The sequence below is a fragment of the Canis lupus genome, chromosome X (genome assembly GCF_048164855.1).
Source record: "Canis lupus baileyi chromosome X, mCanLup2.hap1, whole genome shotgun sequence".
NCBI classification, from domain to species: domain Eukaryota; kingdom Metazoa; phylum Chordata; class Mammalia; order Carnivora; family Canidae; genus Canis; species Canis lupus.
In genome coordinates this window covers 1,204,005-1,219,755 of record NC_132876.1, presented here as the reverse complement: position 1 = coordinate 1,219,755, position 15,751 = coordinate 1,204,005, and the positions used below count along the sequence as shown (strand labels likewise).

Sequence of the window (15,751 nt, the reverse complement as noted above, 5' to 3'; positions counted from 1 at the left end):
TAAATTAAATAAATAAATACATAAATAAATAAATAAATAAATAAATAAATAAATAAATAAAGGATCTCTGCTTAGTGAGCCCCTGTCAATAAATTTGCCTGATGCAGCTTTATGTCTTTCTATTATTACCCCACACCCTCAGTATCCATTCCCACACACATTCCCTGGATTTCTATCTGTATAAATTGGAAAGCTCAAGTCATTATTTTGGAGTGGCACATATTTCCTCATGGGTCACGTTTTGTACCTTGCCTGTAGGGACCTACTGGGATTGGAGTCTACTTATAGGGCTGGAAGCAAAGAGGGGTGGTGGGGGTAGGTCCTGAAGAGAATCAGCACTATCTTGCAATGGCCTCAGAGGAGGCCATTATGGTTTCCTTGGGCAACGTGTAGATCATCTGCTCACAGGGAGGTGGAGAGGCCGATCCCACTATAAGTTTAGAGGCTGCTGCCACTGCAGATGGGGAGGCCGCCCACCCTTCCACTCAATTTAGGGGCTCAATGCACACAGCTTCAGCAGTGTCTTCCCACACGTCCTCTCCATCTCAATCTATAGGATTCCATTATTTCTCAACCAAGGCCTCAGTTTAACACCCTTCAAGTCTGGAGGTTCAATTTACATTGTAATTCAGGTAGTTGTGCATGAGGTTCTGCATTTGAATTTTCAGCAATTTTGGCTCTTTGGCTCTAGAACATAAAGATCTCTTTTTTTCCTTTTAAAGGTTTTATTTATTTATTCATGACGGAGAGAGAGAGAGAGAGGCAGAGACACAGGCAGAGGGAGAAGCAGGCTCCATGCAGGGAGCCTGATGTGGGACTTGAACCCAGGACTCCAGGATCACACCCTGGGCCGAAGGCAGGCGATAAACCACTGAGCCAGCAGGCGTCCCGATAAAGGTTTCTTTCCGGGCTCAGTTAGAAGCTCCTAAGCCAGTTACGTCGTGTTTGAGCTGGTAATTCAAATCTCTGAGCTCATCCTTTCCTTTCACCACGTTGTCCAGTCACATTAGTAGCTATAAACCAATGTCACTGTATTTGTTAGTTTTCCAAAAATGTTGAAAAGTATCACATACAGAGTCAACTAGCTCCTTGTTTCTTATAAGTGGTTGATTAGGAATATCCGATGTAGATAGTTTGCATATCTCTATGAGCTCATGCCATGGGTGATCACTGTTCTCTTTACTATGAGAAACAGTCACTAGCGTCTTCAAATCTAATCAGATTGTAAAGCCAATTCCAGAAACCCCAGAACCAATTCAGAGAACTCATCTCTAAAATTCTGTTCCTCTAGAATCACTCTTGGTACCGAATCTGTATTAGTGAGGGTTCTCCACAGAAGTAGGATCAAGAGAACCAACAGCCAATTCATTGATAGATAGATAGATAGATAGATAGATAGATAGATAGATAGAGGAAGCTGAGGGGTTCCATGACCTGCTGCCTGCAAGCTGGAGACCCAGGAAAGCTCGTGGTATAATTCAGCCCGAGTCCCAAGGTCTGACCAAGGGAGGGGGAAGTGGTGTAAATCCCAGTCAAAGCCAGAGGAAAAGGTGAGATGAGATGTGACAGCTCAATAGTGAGGTTATAGGAAAGGGGAGGGAGGCAAATTCCTGCTTCCTCCACCTTTGGTGTTATTCAGGCTCTCAATGATTGGATGACACCTGCCAACGCGTCATCCAATCTGCTTTACCGAATCCACAGATTCAAACGCTAAACCCATATGGAAACATCCCCACAAATGCACCCAGAAATACTGCTTACTAGGGGTACCAGGCAAGTTGATACACAGGATTAGCCATCACACCCAGTAAGCCTCTGCTTGTGGGAGTGTGACCTCAGCAAACCCATAGTGATTGCTCTTCCACACAAGCAATCGCCCAATGGCACTGCCCATTGCACAGAGCATCGATACTCCTCTTTATAGAACGGTAGCCAAAAATACAAGCGACAAAGAAAAAAATATAATCGATGCCATCAAAATTAAAAACGTTTGTTCTACAAACAATACCAATCAAGAAAGTGAGACAACAACCCAGGAGAGACAAATCTATTTTAAAATCATGTTTGAGGGGGTCCCTGGGTGGCTCAGCGGTTTGGCGCCTGTCTTCGGCCCAGGGCTTGATCCTGGAGACCCAGGATCGAGTTCCGCGTAGGGCTCCCTGCATGGAGCCTGCTTTTCCCTCTGCCTGTGTCTCTGCCTCTGTGTGTGTGTGTGTGTGTGTGTGTGTGTGTGTGTGTCATGAATACATAAATAAAATCTTTTTAAAAAAATCAAATAAAATCATGTTTAAACCGCTCTTACAACTTAGAAATGTTACTCTTGGAACCTTCAAAGTTTGAGACTGGCAGAGACTTTTTTTTTTTTTTTTTTTTTTTTTTTGCTAAAAACCAACCTTTATTGTTTAGAAATGCATACATAGTTGGGCAAACTATAAAGTCATGTGAAGCGATTTAGCATTTAAGTCATCGTAGCGCTTCTCGTAGGGATGGACATTCAAGGGTATCGCTCAGAGAACCTCTGGGTTACTGAGGGCAAGCAAGCAATGTTTTATTTGTTTGGATGCTTTTTCCAAGCATGTTTCTACTTATTAACTATGTATTTATATTTCATGCACTTTTGCTTTTTTAAAAAGATCACCTACTTGCGGAGAGAGAGCATGTGCAAGCAAAGGGAGGGACAGGGCAGCCCGGGTGGCTCAGCGGTTTAGCGCCGCCTTCGGCCCAGGGCGTGGCCCCGGAGTCCCGGGATCGAGCCCCCGGTCGGGCTCCCCGCGTGGAGCCTGCGTCTTCCTGGCAGAGGCTTTGTGGCATGACCCGTTTCTGCCAGCTTGCCACCCTCCCCTCGCCATTTACTGACGGGGCAGCTTGGGTCCGCAGTCGCGCTGCGGGGAGCCGGCAGTGTTTCCCCCGGGGAACAGCTCTCGAGGGTCCCCGTGAGGCTACATCAGCGACGCGCGACGCCACTTCCCCGCCACGATCGCCGCTTTTCACTCGGCCCTTTGTGTGACGTCGCTGCTTCCACGTGCTTCCCGCCGCACGCGCTCCGCCCGGGGCGGGGGGGGGGGCGGGGGCAGGGCTGGCTCGCGCAGGCGCACTAGGGAGCCCGCGCGGCCTCACGCGCTGGGGGAGGGGCGCCACGAGGCGCGGGCACCACAGGGTCTCGGAGGCGACCCGAGGGCAGCGAAGCGGCCGGCGGGAGCCAATCACGTGCCAGGAGCCTCTCCGGGGTCTGTGCGCGCAGGCGCTCTGAGCACTCCCAGCGGCCTTGCGCGCGGGGGGCGGAGCTTCACGAGCCAGCCTCACTGCCTGAGGGGTCGTGTTGGAGGAGGCAGCTCGCTCACCATGCAGGCTCCCGGCGGCGCTGGTGGTGCGGAGGGTGGTGCTGGAGCGCCCGATGGCGATGGAAGCCCCCCGAGGGAACCCGAAGGTTGGAGCGGCACCTCCGACGAGGGCCCCCAGGCCGGGGGAGCGCCTCAGGTCGAAGGGGTGTCGCCTGACGGAGGGCAAGGTGAAGAGGCTTCGGCCTCGACCTCGGCCGCCTGTGGCGGAGCCTCAGGAAACCAGCTGGAGTTGTATCCTTTCCGAGGAGCCCCCCGGGATTGGAAGGGTGCTGGGGAGGGGCGGCAGGGGGGAGAAGCGGGTTCAGCGTGGGGGGGCCAGAGGGGGCACGGAAGGGGGGGCTGGAGGAAGCAGGCGGGCCGCCCCGGGGGACAGGAGGGTGGCGGGAGGAGGGCGTGAGGCCCGCTTCCCGGGGGCGGCGAGGCGGTCTGGGGGAAGGCGGGCCCCCGTGGGCAAGGGAGCCTGAACCGTAAAGTCAGCACAGACGGCGCCTTAACGAAATCTCCACAGCAGCCTTACGGTGCCTTTTCTGTGCTACGTGGATGCCGAAGTGGCCCGCCAGTGCCTGATTTCGGATGTTGAGCCCTTCCAAGGGGCGGTTCACACGGAGCTCACGGTGATCGGCAACGACCTGGTGATGTAAGTTCTAGAAGGCGCTGGTGGGAGAGCAAGCGGCAACCTGCGCGGGTCTCTGCCTGACGGAGCCTGTTGGAGGCGTGCGGGCGCTGAAGCCCGGGGCTGAGGAGACATGTGGCGGGGGGAGGGGCACTGGGGCTGTGGCAGCCTCAGGAGTCGCTCTTCAGGAGCCGCGCAGGAGTAACCTTGGGGGGGCGGGGGGGGGGTGAAGGGGAATTCTATCTGACGTGATTTCTTTTGCCCCTCACTCCCTTTTAGCAAGCTAACTGCTGAAGACTCGGCCCTGCTGCAGATTTCCACCGCGTGCTTGCTGAACCAGCTTTCCCTGGTGGTGCAGACCATGCAGCACTTCGTGCCTCCGTTTTTTCCGAAGCCTCGCCCTGGCAAAGGGGGCTGAATCCACAAGAGAGTCCCATTGCAGGCAGCACATCCTTCCCTAGAAACATGATTTTTTGCAGGATTGCCACTTAGTTTGGGGGGATGTCATTGTTTGCCTGCACTGGCCCTGGGGTACCCCTTACCCACTTGTTTTCATTGTTCAAATATTTGTTACTGCAGAGAATAAAACAGCTGATGTTATGCATGTGGCTTTCTTTCTTTTCTTATTTTTTAAAAGATTTTATTTATTTATTCATGAAGGGGGGCAGAGACACAGGCAGAGGGAGGAGCAGGCTGCATGCAGGGAACCGGAGGCGGGACTCGATTCCAGGAACCGGAGGCGGGACTCGATTCCGGGTCTCCAGAATCACGCCCTGGGCCAAAGGCGGGCACTTAACTGCTGAGCCACCCAGGGATCCCCTGGGTCTGACTTTTCTGTCAGCATCACGATTTTCTCTCCTTTGTCCTCGGGTTGGAGGGGAGGTTCTGGGATTCAGATACTCAACTGGTACAAGGCAGTCGAAGACAATTGAGAAAAATGAAAAAATGAAAATTGCGTGTGTTCTGTCATTCACCATTAATGTCAGCATTTTGGGATACTTTTGTAGTTTCAGGGTTGTAGGAATAATACAATAACCCTATGACAATCAGATACAGGAGTAAGGTTTTTCAAGTTCAGCACCAGTTTTTTTCCTGAGATGTATTTCATCTGATATTTGGCCTTTACCTCTATCCAAAACCCCAAAAGCGTCGCATGGATACATACACAATGCTTTATAATATATTGGTTCCACACTTAATATTTCTCTCATTTTTTTCATATTATAATCTTTCAGTGGGATTCTTGTAAGTCTCTGCATAAACGGTTGTTTTCTTAAGATAGAGTCCAAGAGTTGGATCTACAATACAAAATTGTTCTCCAGAAAATGCGCCCACCCCCTCCCCAGAATGCTGGTTTCCCCACCTCCCTGTCACGGCCCTGCCACAGGAAAAAACTGCACAAGTAAACAATTTAGAGACACTAGAATAAAGATTGTGCTTTGCCGACCTGGTTTCAGATCACAGAAGAAAAGTGCTGGGGCAATGTGTAGGTAGAGGCAGGTGAGGGAGGGCCGGAGGGAGGCAGTGTAGCGGAGTCTTGGGAATCTACTTTTTCCACGAAGACCCAGTTGTTAGCATTGGTACTGCGGCATACCGGTTGCCGGGAAGTACACGGAGCCGCGTGGAGGTGGCAAAACACGGCGGGGCTCAGATGGGTGAAGGGTGGCCTCCTAATTCCCCCACTCGTTCTTGTCACCATCCCACTCGGCTGAGGCCATGGGCCGGGTGACCTGCATGTCAAGCTTCCTTTCGGCCCTTACTGTCCACACTGCCAGGTGCTCATACAGACGCTGACTTGGAAATCGCTTGCTTGCTGGTTCCGCAAAGTGCCCCACGGCAGACACTGCTGCTGCTGCCCCTGCCTTGACCACTCAGGGAAAACATCATAAAAACATCTGTGTGCAGGTACGATGCTGTGCTCTGGACCCACGTTATCCTACGTACTTCTCACCACAATGGGGTGATCTAGGTACTACCATTGTCACAGCTTTTGTAAGTGAAGGACTGAGGCTCAAGGTGGGGTGGATTTGATTCAAGCACCCACTCGCTTAGCCAAGGTAGCACCAAGCGATCGCGCCAACCGCAGCCCGGGGACGTCAGGATTGTGCTTTTCCCTCTGCTGGATCCGGGGAACATCCATGTGCCTAATGAAAAATGCAGAAATAGATCCAAGCAGGCAAAGCCGATGGGAGCTGAGAACACAAGGTTGATAAGAACCGCAACCCGGCTTTCCAGTGCCTTCCCCATACTCCCAGGTGCTTTTGGATCTTGAAACCTTCTTTTGACTCTCTTAGAAACAGAGGGTACAGTGCTGGTACCTGTTTCCTTCCCACCCTCGGCCCGGTCTCCTCAACTATCAAGAGGGCTCTTTTCAGGTACTTAAAAAAAATATATTTTATTTATTTATTCATGAGAGACACCGAGAGAGAGGCAGAGACACAGGCAGACGGAGAAAGCCCCACTCAGCCGGCGCCGGGGACACTCGGCAGGGGGCAGCGGAGCGGGCGGGGCGGGGGGGGGGAACCCCGAGAGGGCGGGGGGCCTCCTGGCACGGGAATGAGCCCCCCGTGCCCCCCCGAGGGAGGCGGTCAGGAAGCCGGGGCGCGGGGCGGCGCGGGGGCCACTGACGGTCGAGGGCCAGGAGGCCCGGAGCAGGGGCTGCGCCCGGCACAGGAGAGGTCGGGGTGCGGGCCGGAGGGCCGTGGGGGGAGCACACGCGGGGCGCGGGGCGGGAAGGGCTGGGGCCGGGGCGGCGGCGCCCCGCTCGGGGAAGGCCGGGGCCCTCGCCAGCCCGGCTCGCGGCCCCCCCGCAGGTCCTGGCGGCGCTGGACCGGGACGCCGCCTGTCGGAAGCAGAAGCTGCGCCAGAACCTCGAGCAGATCATCGGGCTGGCGTCGGGCAACGGCTGACGGGGCGGCCCCGGCGACGGAGGGGGCGGCCGGCCCGGCCCGCGGTCCTGGGCGGCCCTGGAGCGGGGCGGCGCCGGCCAACAGCCCCCGGGGACGCGCGGGCCCCTTCCTGAGTGCCTTCCTTCGGGCCCTGCGTGGGGCAGGGGGACGGGACCCAGCCCTGAGCCCCGCGGCAGCAATACCCCCCCCCCCGCGTCTGCCCGCCCCCCCGCTATTTATACCCCAGCCACCTATTTATTTAATTTTTTAAAAATATTTTATTTATTTATTCATGAGAGGCAGAGAAAGAGGCAGAGACATAGGCAGAGGGAGAAGCAGGCCCCATGCAGGGAACCGATGTGGGACTCGATTCCACAACCCCCAGGGTCACACCCCGGGCCTAAGGCGGCGCTGAACCGCTGGGCCCCCCACGCTGCCCCGCAGCCCCCTAGTTATGTAGTATATCTCCCCCCCCATCTGCCGGTGGCACCCCAGTCTCCCGGCTCCTCTGGAGTGCTCCCTGCCCCCCCACGTATGGGCCCAACGGCTGGGGGCCTGCGCCGGGGGAGCAGCCCCTCGGGTGGGGGTGCCGGCCAGGGGGAGAGCGCGCCCAGGGCCCCCCGCAGCCGGGTCACAGCGTCCCCTCTGCGCCCTATGGGGGGGGCACCGCGTTCTGAGCACCTGCAGCCGCGGGGTCAGGCTGGCGGCGGGGCCTGAGCCCGGTCTGGGGGCTCGGCACGCCCTACCCTCCCCAGCCCCCTGCCCGCACCCTCAGCCGCCCCGTCAAGGGGGGGCCCAGGCCGAGAGGGAGAACCCGTCCTCCTCTCTGGCATGAGCTTTGTGTTGTTGCTGTTCCGGATTGTTCTCCAAAATTAAATGTCTGGAACCAGGAGTCGGAGTGTGGCCTCAGGCTGGGGGCAGGTGGGGTGGGACGACGTGTCCTGGGGGAAAGTGGGGGGCGTGCTGGGGCAGGTGCAGGGTAGGGGGAAGAGGTGTCCTGCGGGGAGCATCGGCCCCTATACGAACAGGAGGCAGGGTCACTGGGTGCAGGCTCTGGGATCCAGGGAGGGCAGCCGTGGCCACTCTGAGGTCAGCAAAGTCTGGGGGCTCCCCCTGCCAGACCCCGCCCTCGGTACCCACCCCCACCTCCACGGCCCCCCTGGACCTAGCACCCTTGGCTAGGGTGTGGGGTCATGTCGCCGCTGCTGCCCCACCTGCCCTCATCCACCCTCTTCTCCACACAGCGGGCCTGGGGACCTGACAGGACGTCAAGGGGACCTCGTCGGGCTCCGTGCCCGGCCCCCCGCTGTCCTCAGGGCACCCACACTCCTCCCCGGGGGCGGCTGGGCAGCATCTCTGTTGGGCCGCACCTGCCTGCTTCCCACCCCCAGGCCTGCTAACGTCATGGGGGGCCGTGAGCCAGGCGGACTGGGGCAGAGAGTTCCCGCAGGAAAGAGCCCTGAGGGGGCCTGGGCCTGGCCTGTGGCAGACGGGGGAGGAGGCCAGTGTGGCCGGGTCACAGGGACCAGCTGAGAGGACGGGGAAGAGCCCAGTATGGCCGGGTCACAGGGACCAGGTGGGAGGACGGGGAGGAGGCCGGAGTGGGCGGGTCACAGGGACCAGGTGGGAGGACGAGGAAGAGGCCAGAGGGGACGGGTCACAGGGACCAGGTGGGAGGTCGGGGAGGAGGCCAGAGGGGACGGGTCACAGGGACCAGGTGGGAAGATGGGAGGAGGCCAGTGTGGCTGGGTCACAGGGACCAGGTGTGAGGATGAGGAAGAGGCCACAGGGGACGAGTCACAGGGACCAGGTGGGAGGACGAGGAGGAGGCCAGAGTGGCCGGGTCACAGGGACCAAGTGGGAGGACGGGGAGGAGGCCAGAGTGGGCGGGTCACAGGGACCAAGTGGGAGGACCGGGAGGACGCCAGAGAAGATGTTAGTCTCTGGAGTACAATATAGGGATTCAGACTTCCACACCCTGTGTTCGGCACAGGCGCACCCCTTACTGTTTTCTGAGAGATGAGCTAGAACAGCTATTAATTAAAAGGATCTATTAAGTCCATCAAGCACATTAACATATCAAAGGAGAAAATGTGATTATCTCATCAGATGCAGGACAAGTATCTGATAGAGCTCAACATCATCTCACGTGTACGAACTTAGGTGACCTTGCCTCCGAGAGGAAAGGATGGCATCCATGTGGGGTAAAAACAAAAAAAGGAATGGAGTGTATCCCTAATTCGCCACCATGGGTTACGGCCAGCTCAGGCTAGATCACTACTTCCATGTGAAGGGCAAAACTTTATTTATTTTTTTTAATAAATTTATTTTTTATTGGTGTTCAATTTACCAACATACAGAATAGCACCCAGTGCTCATCCCGTCAAGTGGGGCAAAACTTTATAATTCTAAGAGAAAATAATGGGGCCACAAGTTCGACTGCAGCATGGGAAGGATTCCTTAAAACACAAAAACAAGCCACTCAGGAAAAGATCGCTACCTTACCTTAAAAGTGGGAACTGCTCTTCATTTTAAAAATACCAGAAAAAGGAAGAGCAACTGTAGGCTGCGATGGGCCATGTGTCCCGCACATCGCCAACAATTGCTCTCCAGGACGCATGAGGAGGAAGGGGGGGGACTAGAAAAATGCGGGTGCTTCAACATGAAAATCATCAAAACAGAAATACGCCCGAACAGACCATTCACAGGAGAGAAAAAAAAGAGATGGCCCTTAAATGTACAAAAAGATGACCCATTGGGGCAGCCTGGGGGGCCCAGCGGTTTAGCGCCCGCCTTCGGCCCAGGGAGTCCCAGGATCGAGTCCCGCGTCGGGCTCCCTGCGTGGGGCCTGCCTCTCCCTCTGCTTGGGTCTCTGCCTCTCTCTCTCTGTTTCATGAATGGATGAATAAAATATTAAAAAAAAAAAAAGGATGGCCAATTAGTTACCAAGGGCGTGAAGATCAAACCACAGCAGGACACCACTGTCCCCACGCGACGGAGTGTTCTAGAAGCAAGCGCCGGCCAGGACGGAGGGCAGGACGGGGCGGAATTGCCCCTGCTGAGTGTGGAAGTGCAGCACCCACAGCCCGGGTGCAAGGCGTTCGGTGAGTGCAGGACGGACCGGCCCGGAGGCAGCACTTCCGACCCAGGCCCACGCCCCGGAGCCGCTTCGAGGCGCACGGACGCTCCCGGCAGCATTGCCTGGAAGAGCCCCGGCCCGCAGCGGGCAGCCAGGCCAGAGCGTCCGCAGGGCTGAGCGGGACGTGTGCGACTGGGCCGGCGACGTCCCCCCAGTCCGGGCAACACGCTGCTAGTGGTCAGAGGCCAAAACCGCCAGAGCCGCAGCGTGTGATTCACGGACACTTGCACGCCGTCCGAGGTGTAGCTTTAACGAGAGCGTGGGAGATGCGGCCGTCCACGTGGCGCGTAGTGTCTTGTGAGGAGAGACGGAGGTCGTGGCGGGGACGGGGGCCTCTGCGGCCGAGTGCTGGGCCCACGGGCGTGTGTCGCCCACGTTGCACCGTCCGCCTTGTATAAAGGGCCTTTGCGTGCACCTGGGACGCCTTTACTCGAGCTTAACTGTGACTGATCTTCTGGGGATCTGGTCTCTAAGGCCCTGGGCCCGTCAGATCCTTAAATTCTTGTCGCAGGAGATTTCGGCCCAGTGTTTCCGGGGTGGACGAAGGGCTCACTTTGCGCGGGGGCGCACTGGCGATGTGTTTCAAGGGCCAGCTGTCGCGCAGACACGGAGGTCTCCTGAGAGCAGCCTGCTGCGACCCGATGGCAGGGGCTGCGGTGCACCCCGAGTCGCCCCCCTGCCCCCGGCCTTACAGCCGTAACGTGGGCCCTGTGATGTTGCCTTCCAGAATCACAGGACAGCCAACCCCCTGGGCAGTGGCGCTCTGACGTGGACAAAGAAATTCAGCCTGGACTACTTAGCTCTGGACTTCAATTCAGCCTCCCCGGCCCCTGTACAGCAGGTAGGCGTCCGTCGTGCCCGAGCCGTCCCAGGAGGGCCCCCCGCGTTTCCCTTTCCTTTTGCCAAATGAGCTCCCACTTCTCCTTCACCTGTAATTTCGTTCCCCAAACCTGGGCTGATGTTCCAGAACACCTGGTCTGCAGGGGGAGACCCGCGGGGACAAAAGAGGGCCTGGGCGGCCTTCGGGGGGCCCTGCAGTTGGGACCCCGCCCCCAGGCCCTCGGGGCTGGCGGCAGCGCGGGCCTCGGCTGTTGTGCTCGGGCCACGGCCCGCTGTGTCCCCGTCGCCCACCATCCCTCGTGCCAGGAGCACGAGCTGCCGGCCTCCCTCTCCGACGGCCTGCGTCCCTTCCACTGCCGTCGTATGGGTCACAGGAGCCCGATGGCCCGAGCCGGGCTGGAGGATCCCAGGTCCAGAGCTGTCCAAACACACACCCGAGGTGTCCGCCTCTGCGGGGAGTGACCGGGGGGCCGGGGGGGCTCCAAAGGGTTAACAACGCTGGAACCTACCACAGAAGGGCCGACGTTTTCCTGATTCGTGATTCAATGTGACGAAACCCTTTCTGTGCTCCCCCCTCAGAAACTTCTCCTCGCGGAAGAGCAAAGAGTCGACTACGTCCAAGTGGATGAGCAGAAGACCCAAGCCCTGCAGAGCACGAAGCAGGAGTGGACGGACGAGAGGCAGTCCAAAGTGTGAGGCGTGTGCTCGGGCCGGGACCGGGGCGTGGAGGCTCGGGCCCTGCCCTCGCGGCTCTTTTGCCAGAATCGCACCGAGGGTCGATCCGGGCCAAGATCCGGGGAGAATCTGCAGGTTCCGTGGGCTTGGCAAGAACCGCTGGGAGAGAGGGTCATTTGTGCACGCTGAGTGGCCCTCCCCGGCCACACGGGCCCGGAGCCCCCAGGCCGTGCCCCCACGGCCGTGGACCGCGCCCCGGACCGGGCCGTTCACTTAGGCACGCTCCGAACGGTAAAAACGAGACTGGGGGGAGTAGGGTTCCCAGAGTTTGGTGGAGAAGCTGCCCAGCGGAGCGTCGGGGCGCAGAGGACAGCCGGTCTTGCCATCAGGACCATTTGGGTGTCACGCTTGCGGATTCTGACCTGTGTCCCGACCTCCTGGTCCACGGACGGTCCTGGCGCCGCGGCTCCTGGAGACGTCTCGTCCCGGCCCCCGAAATCGCGGCTGAGGAGACGCAAGCCGGAGACCCCAACAGGCAGATCAGTCATTTGTCTCCCCAGAGAAAGAGAATTCAAGCGACGGGGGCAGGGAGTGCTGGGCTCCGCGATGAGCATAGCAGGTGACCCCGGCCAGGTGGGCCTGCCCCTTCCCGGCACGCGTGCGCCTGCCTCGGCCACCTCTTGCCTGAACGAGCCCGGAAGCGAGGCGTGCCAGGGATGGTGGCTCCCGCTGGGAAGAAAGGAAGAGTGAGCATGAGAGGAGGGAACCGCCCAGGGGCCCGCACGGAGCCCAGCCCCGGGGTGAGGCCTGGGACAGAGCTGGCCACGCTGCCCGCCGCACGACGATTTGCACGAGCTCTATCGCTTCGGCCGGCCTTGGGGCCACGAACAACGCGCGCAGACACGGAGGACTCCTCGCCTCTCCCTGTCATAGGGTTTCGAGGTGGTGCTTTGTGACTGGACACGGCTGCATGTCCCGCCAGGCCCTCTGTGGTGTTCGAATGGGAAAGTAACGCCGTCCGTAGGTACCGTCACGACTAGCTTTTAACGATCACCGTGACTTCCGGCCTGGGATCCCGTGGTGCCCTGGCAGCAGGCTCCCCGTGAGCTGGCTGATGCTCACAGAGGTTTGTTGTCCCCTCGGGAAGGGGGATCGTCCCTGGCTGTCCTATGCTGGACCCAGTTTCCTGGCGGAGTTTTCCCTTCCGCTTTAGTGCTGCCTAAACGCCGAGAGCACACGGTCCCACTTTGTCGTGAGGCCATCGCGTCACCCCTTCCTTGATGGGGCACCGGGGTCGAGTGGACCCAGATGAGAGTCTCAGTTGGGCACGGGGTTTTATTCAATGGGTCTTCTCGAGTCTTCTGAGCACCTGCATCCAGAAGGCAAATCCGAACAACTGGGACGGAAGCAGATGCTGGCCTGCCATTCTGACCAGCTGTGTGTCGCGTAGGAGGATGGCTTAAGCAGGCAGGCAGGTCTGTGACAGCCAGGGCCAGTCGGGGCAGCTGTGGGCTTTGCTGTGGGGCTTGAGGGTTTCTAACTGCCCCAAGGGTAAGTCAAGGACAGTCTTGGCTTTTCAGATCGTTAGAGAAGTACTTTTCATGTGCAAAGCAGCAGGATCTGGTGACGGCATTTTCTTCCTGGAGGAAAGTGGGGTGGGGGACATTGTCGAATGCTTTAAATGATGTAAGGGTCCCCCATGAGCCTGGACAGAGAAATGAGAGGGGCCCCTGCACCCTGCAGCCAGCTCCACGTCACAACGCACAGGCCAGAGCCTGGAAGGAGCCGCCTTCTTCCCTGCGTGACTTACAAAGAGTCACAGAGCCTCAGGCAGCAATCCGGGGCTGGTGGACCTCGTAGACAGTAACCTCCGGGGGGAGGGGGTGCACCTGTGTTCACATTCTTGATTACCTGACAGGCTGGTGCCGGAAAATTCTATGCCCAAGTGCCAAGAACCACACTCGACTGGAGCTAGATCAGGAAAGAAAGAGCTAAAATGACACCGGTAGTGAGGTGGCATCCAGTTGACCACCCCCCCAAACCTCTTTGCAAAACTGTCCCCGGAAGCGTCGGCTGCACGAAGCAATACACACTGGAGCCGTGTGACTTGTCTGGGAGCAATTAATTAGGGGTGAGAAAAACAGAGGACTTCAGCCTCCTTTCCAGGGTGTGTGTGACAGGCCCTGCGACAGGCCCTGCTTCGGTAAGACTGCCGATGGAAGGTTCCCAGGAGCATAACGCCTCGCGGCCGGGAAGGGCAGCCAGTTGGGGGCTGACGGCAGCGAGCGCCCTGGGAAAGGGGCCGCCGTGCACGCGAGGCCGGCCGCCTCCCGTTTCCCTGCGGAGCTGGCTTGTGGGTAACGGGGCCAGGAATGTGGCCAGGGCCTGAGGCTTGGGGCTCTGCACTGAAAATGGGAACGATCACAGATACCAGTGGAGGCAAGTGCTCACGGCAGCTGTGTGCCCTGCGCGGGGCACGGCCTCCGGGAGGTGGCGGGGCGAGCCCACGTGGGTCTCTGGAGCCCCTTTTTGCTTTTTCTCCCGTGTCACCCTGTTGGGGAGTTCCTGCAGATCGGGGACTGTGCTGCGCCGAAGGGGGACCCAAGGGTCTCAAGCCTGCAAGTCCCCCAGGCCGCAGGCCCAGGAGCTTGGGGCCTGGCGCTTTCCTCGGGGAGGGGGGAGCTCGAAGGCACAGGGTCCTCCCTCCAGGGAGCCGCTGGACGGTGGCCTTTGTCCGCTCGGGGCCCCCTCCGTCCCGGGTAGGACCGGCCTTGTACGCAGAATCGCGCTGATCTGCAAAACCCAGTATGTTTTGTACTGTTTCCTTTCTGGCATTAATAAAGGTTTTATACGGAGGAATGACACTCGAGTTCTCTCTTCTTCGTGTGAAGCGGTGCATTCGGTCGAAATGCAGAGCCCGCCCTGAAAGCCCGGTATGGGGCGGCCCGCGGGCTCAGCGGTTTAGTGCCGCCTTCGGCCCAGGGCTTGACCCCGGGGTCCCGGGATCGAGTCCCCGCATCGGGGTCCCCGCAGGGAGCCTGCTTCTCGCTCTGCCTGTGTCTCTGCCTCTCTGTCTCTCTGAGCCTCATGAATAAATAAATAAAATCTTAAAGATAAAAAGACAGAAAGCCCGGCGTGTGGAAGCGGACCCCACTGCCATTTGCAAGGTCGGCAGCGGAGCAGCTCTCGGGGCGCCTGCTCCACCCCGGCCTGAGCCCGTCTCCACGCCTCTTTGCTTCACCGCGAATGGAGCTCAGTGCCCCTCCCTGGCAGCACATACAACACGACCTTCGTCACTAGACCTCGGAAAGTGACAGCCCCCAGCCAGCCTGTCCCCGCAGCAGAGTGTCCTGCGCCGCCCTCGCTCCGGGGGCCCGGGCTGCAGGCGCTCGCAGCCGGGAAGCCAGGCAGGGACGAGCAGAGATGTGGGGGCTCAGGTCTGGGGACACAGGCCAAAGGCCCAGAGATGAGAAGAGGCCACGCGAAATTACTTGGCCCCGGAGGTGTGGGGCCGAGCTCAGGAACGCTCTTCCCCGGCGCAGCCCAGCCCAGCTCCTGACCCAGAGAGGAGCGGGCCGGCCCGGGGGGGCCCGTGCAAAGCGGAGGCCGGGCAACCTGACCCGAAGGGTAATCTCACTCCAGGCCCCTGTGCTCTGGCCCCTTAACCAGAGCCCCCCTAAGTTTCCAGCCTCCTGATTCTCCTTCTCTTGAATTCACATTGCACTTATTGCTGTCATCTCCCTACATGGTGCCATGTGCTTTACAAATTTATGTTTTCTTTTCGGCCACCGAGGGAGTCTGGCTCTGGTGCAGGCGGGGCCCCGGACCCCACTGGGAGAGGAAGACGTGGGACCGAGACGCAGACCCTCCCCACAACACACACAGCACTTCACTCACGGTACAGAAGACAGCAGAGAGCCTCGGGGACACGAGGGCCTTCTGGTCACGAGTGCCACCGGGTCATCGGATGGAGATCCCCGTGGACAATAACCACCCTTGCCCCACTTTGCCATCGCGCACAGCCATCGATTCCAGGCGGCCCCCAGTGGGAAAGACGGAACAGCGGGTTTGGTGTGTGCCCTCTGCTGTATCAGGTCCGTCATGCTCTGCACCACAGCTGCTCTGGTCGTGCACCGTCAAGACCTCCGCTGCAATGAGTTTTATCTGCTGAGACTGTTTGCCTTCATGTAAAAAACGCAACCTACTTGTTTTAGATCTGTCTGAAAATTTTACATTATTTCAATTTTTGGTTCTT

The 15,751-nt window shown here is 58.4% G+C and overlaps 2 protein-coding genes and 1 long non-coding RNA gene across 4 annotated transcripts in view; all 3 read left to right on the top strand.

Moving 5' to 3' along the window:
- LOC140628341 (sodium- and chloride-dependent creatine transporter 1-like) overlaps window positions 1-15,751 on the top strand; it is a 134,470-nt gene that overhangs the window by 92,916 nt on the left and 25,803 nt on the right. The gene's annotated exons all lie outside the window — the stretch shown is intronic.
- On the top strand, window positions 3,269-4,554 carry LOC140627153 (cancer/testis antigen 1-like). Its single transcript, XM_072815128.1, has 3 exons — window positions 3,269-3,572; window positions 3,850-3,978; window positions 4,234-4,554. Exons 1-3 carry the CDS (start codon window positions 3,343-3,345, stop codon window positions 4,370-4,372), a joined length of 498 nt encoding a protein of 165 aa, XP_072671229.1. The 5' UTR covers window positions 3,269-3,342; the 3' UTR covers window positions 4,373-4,554.
- On the top strand, window positions 10,172-14,360 carry LOC140627533 (uncharacterized). The gene is made up of 2 exons (XR_012026226.1): window positions 10,172-10,822; window positions 11,401-14,360. It is a non-coding gene; the product is annotated as an uncharacterized lncRNA (long non-coding RNA).

What these genes read in the sequence shown, in the direction of transcription:
- LOC140627153 (XM_072815128.1), top strand. Translation starts at nt 3,343, where the DNA reads ATGCAGGCTCCCGGCGGCGCTGGTGGTGCGGAGGGTGGTGCTGGAGCG. An exon ending in TCAGGAAACCAGCTGGAGTT is followed by an intron (nt 3,573 to 3,849) that starts GTATCCTTTCCG and finishes AAATCTCCACAG; the next exon opens with CAGCCTTACGGTGCCTTTTC. An exon ending in ATCGGCAACGACCTGGTGAT is followed by an intron (nt 3,979 to 4,233) that starts GTAAGTTCTAGA and finishes ACTCCCTTTTAG; the next exon opens with CAAGCTAACTGCTGAAGACT.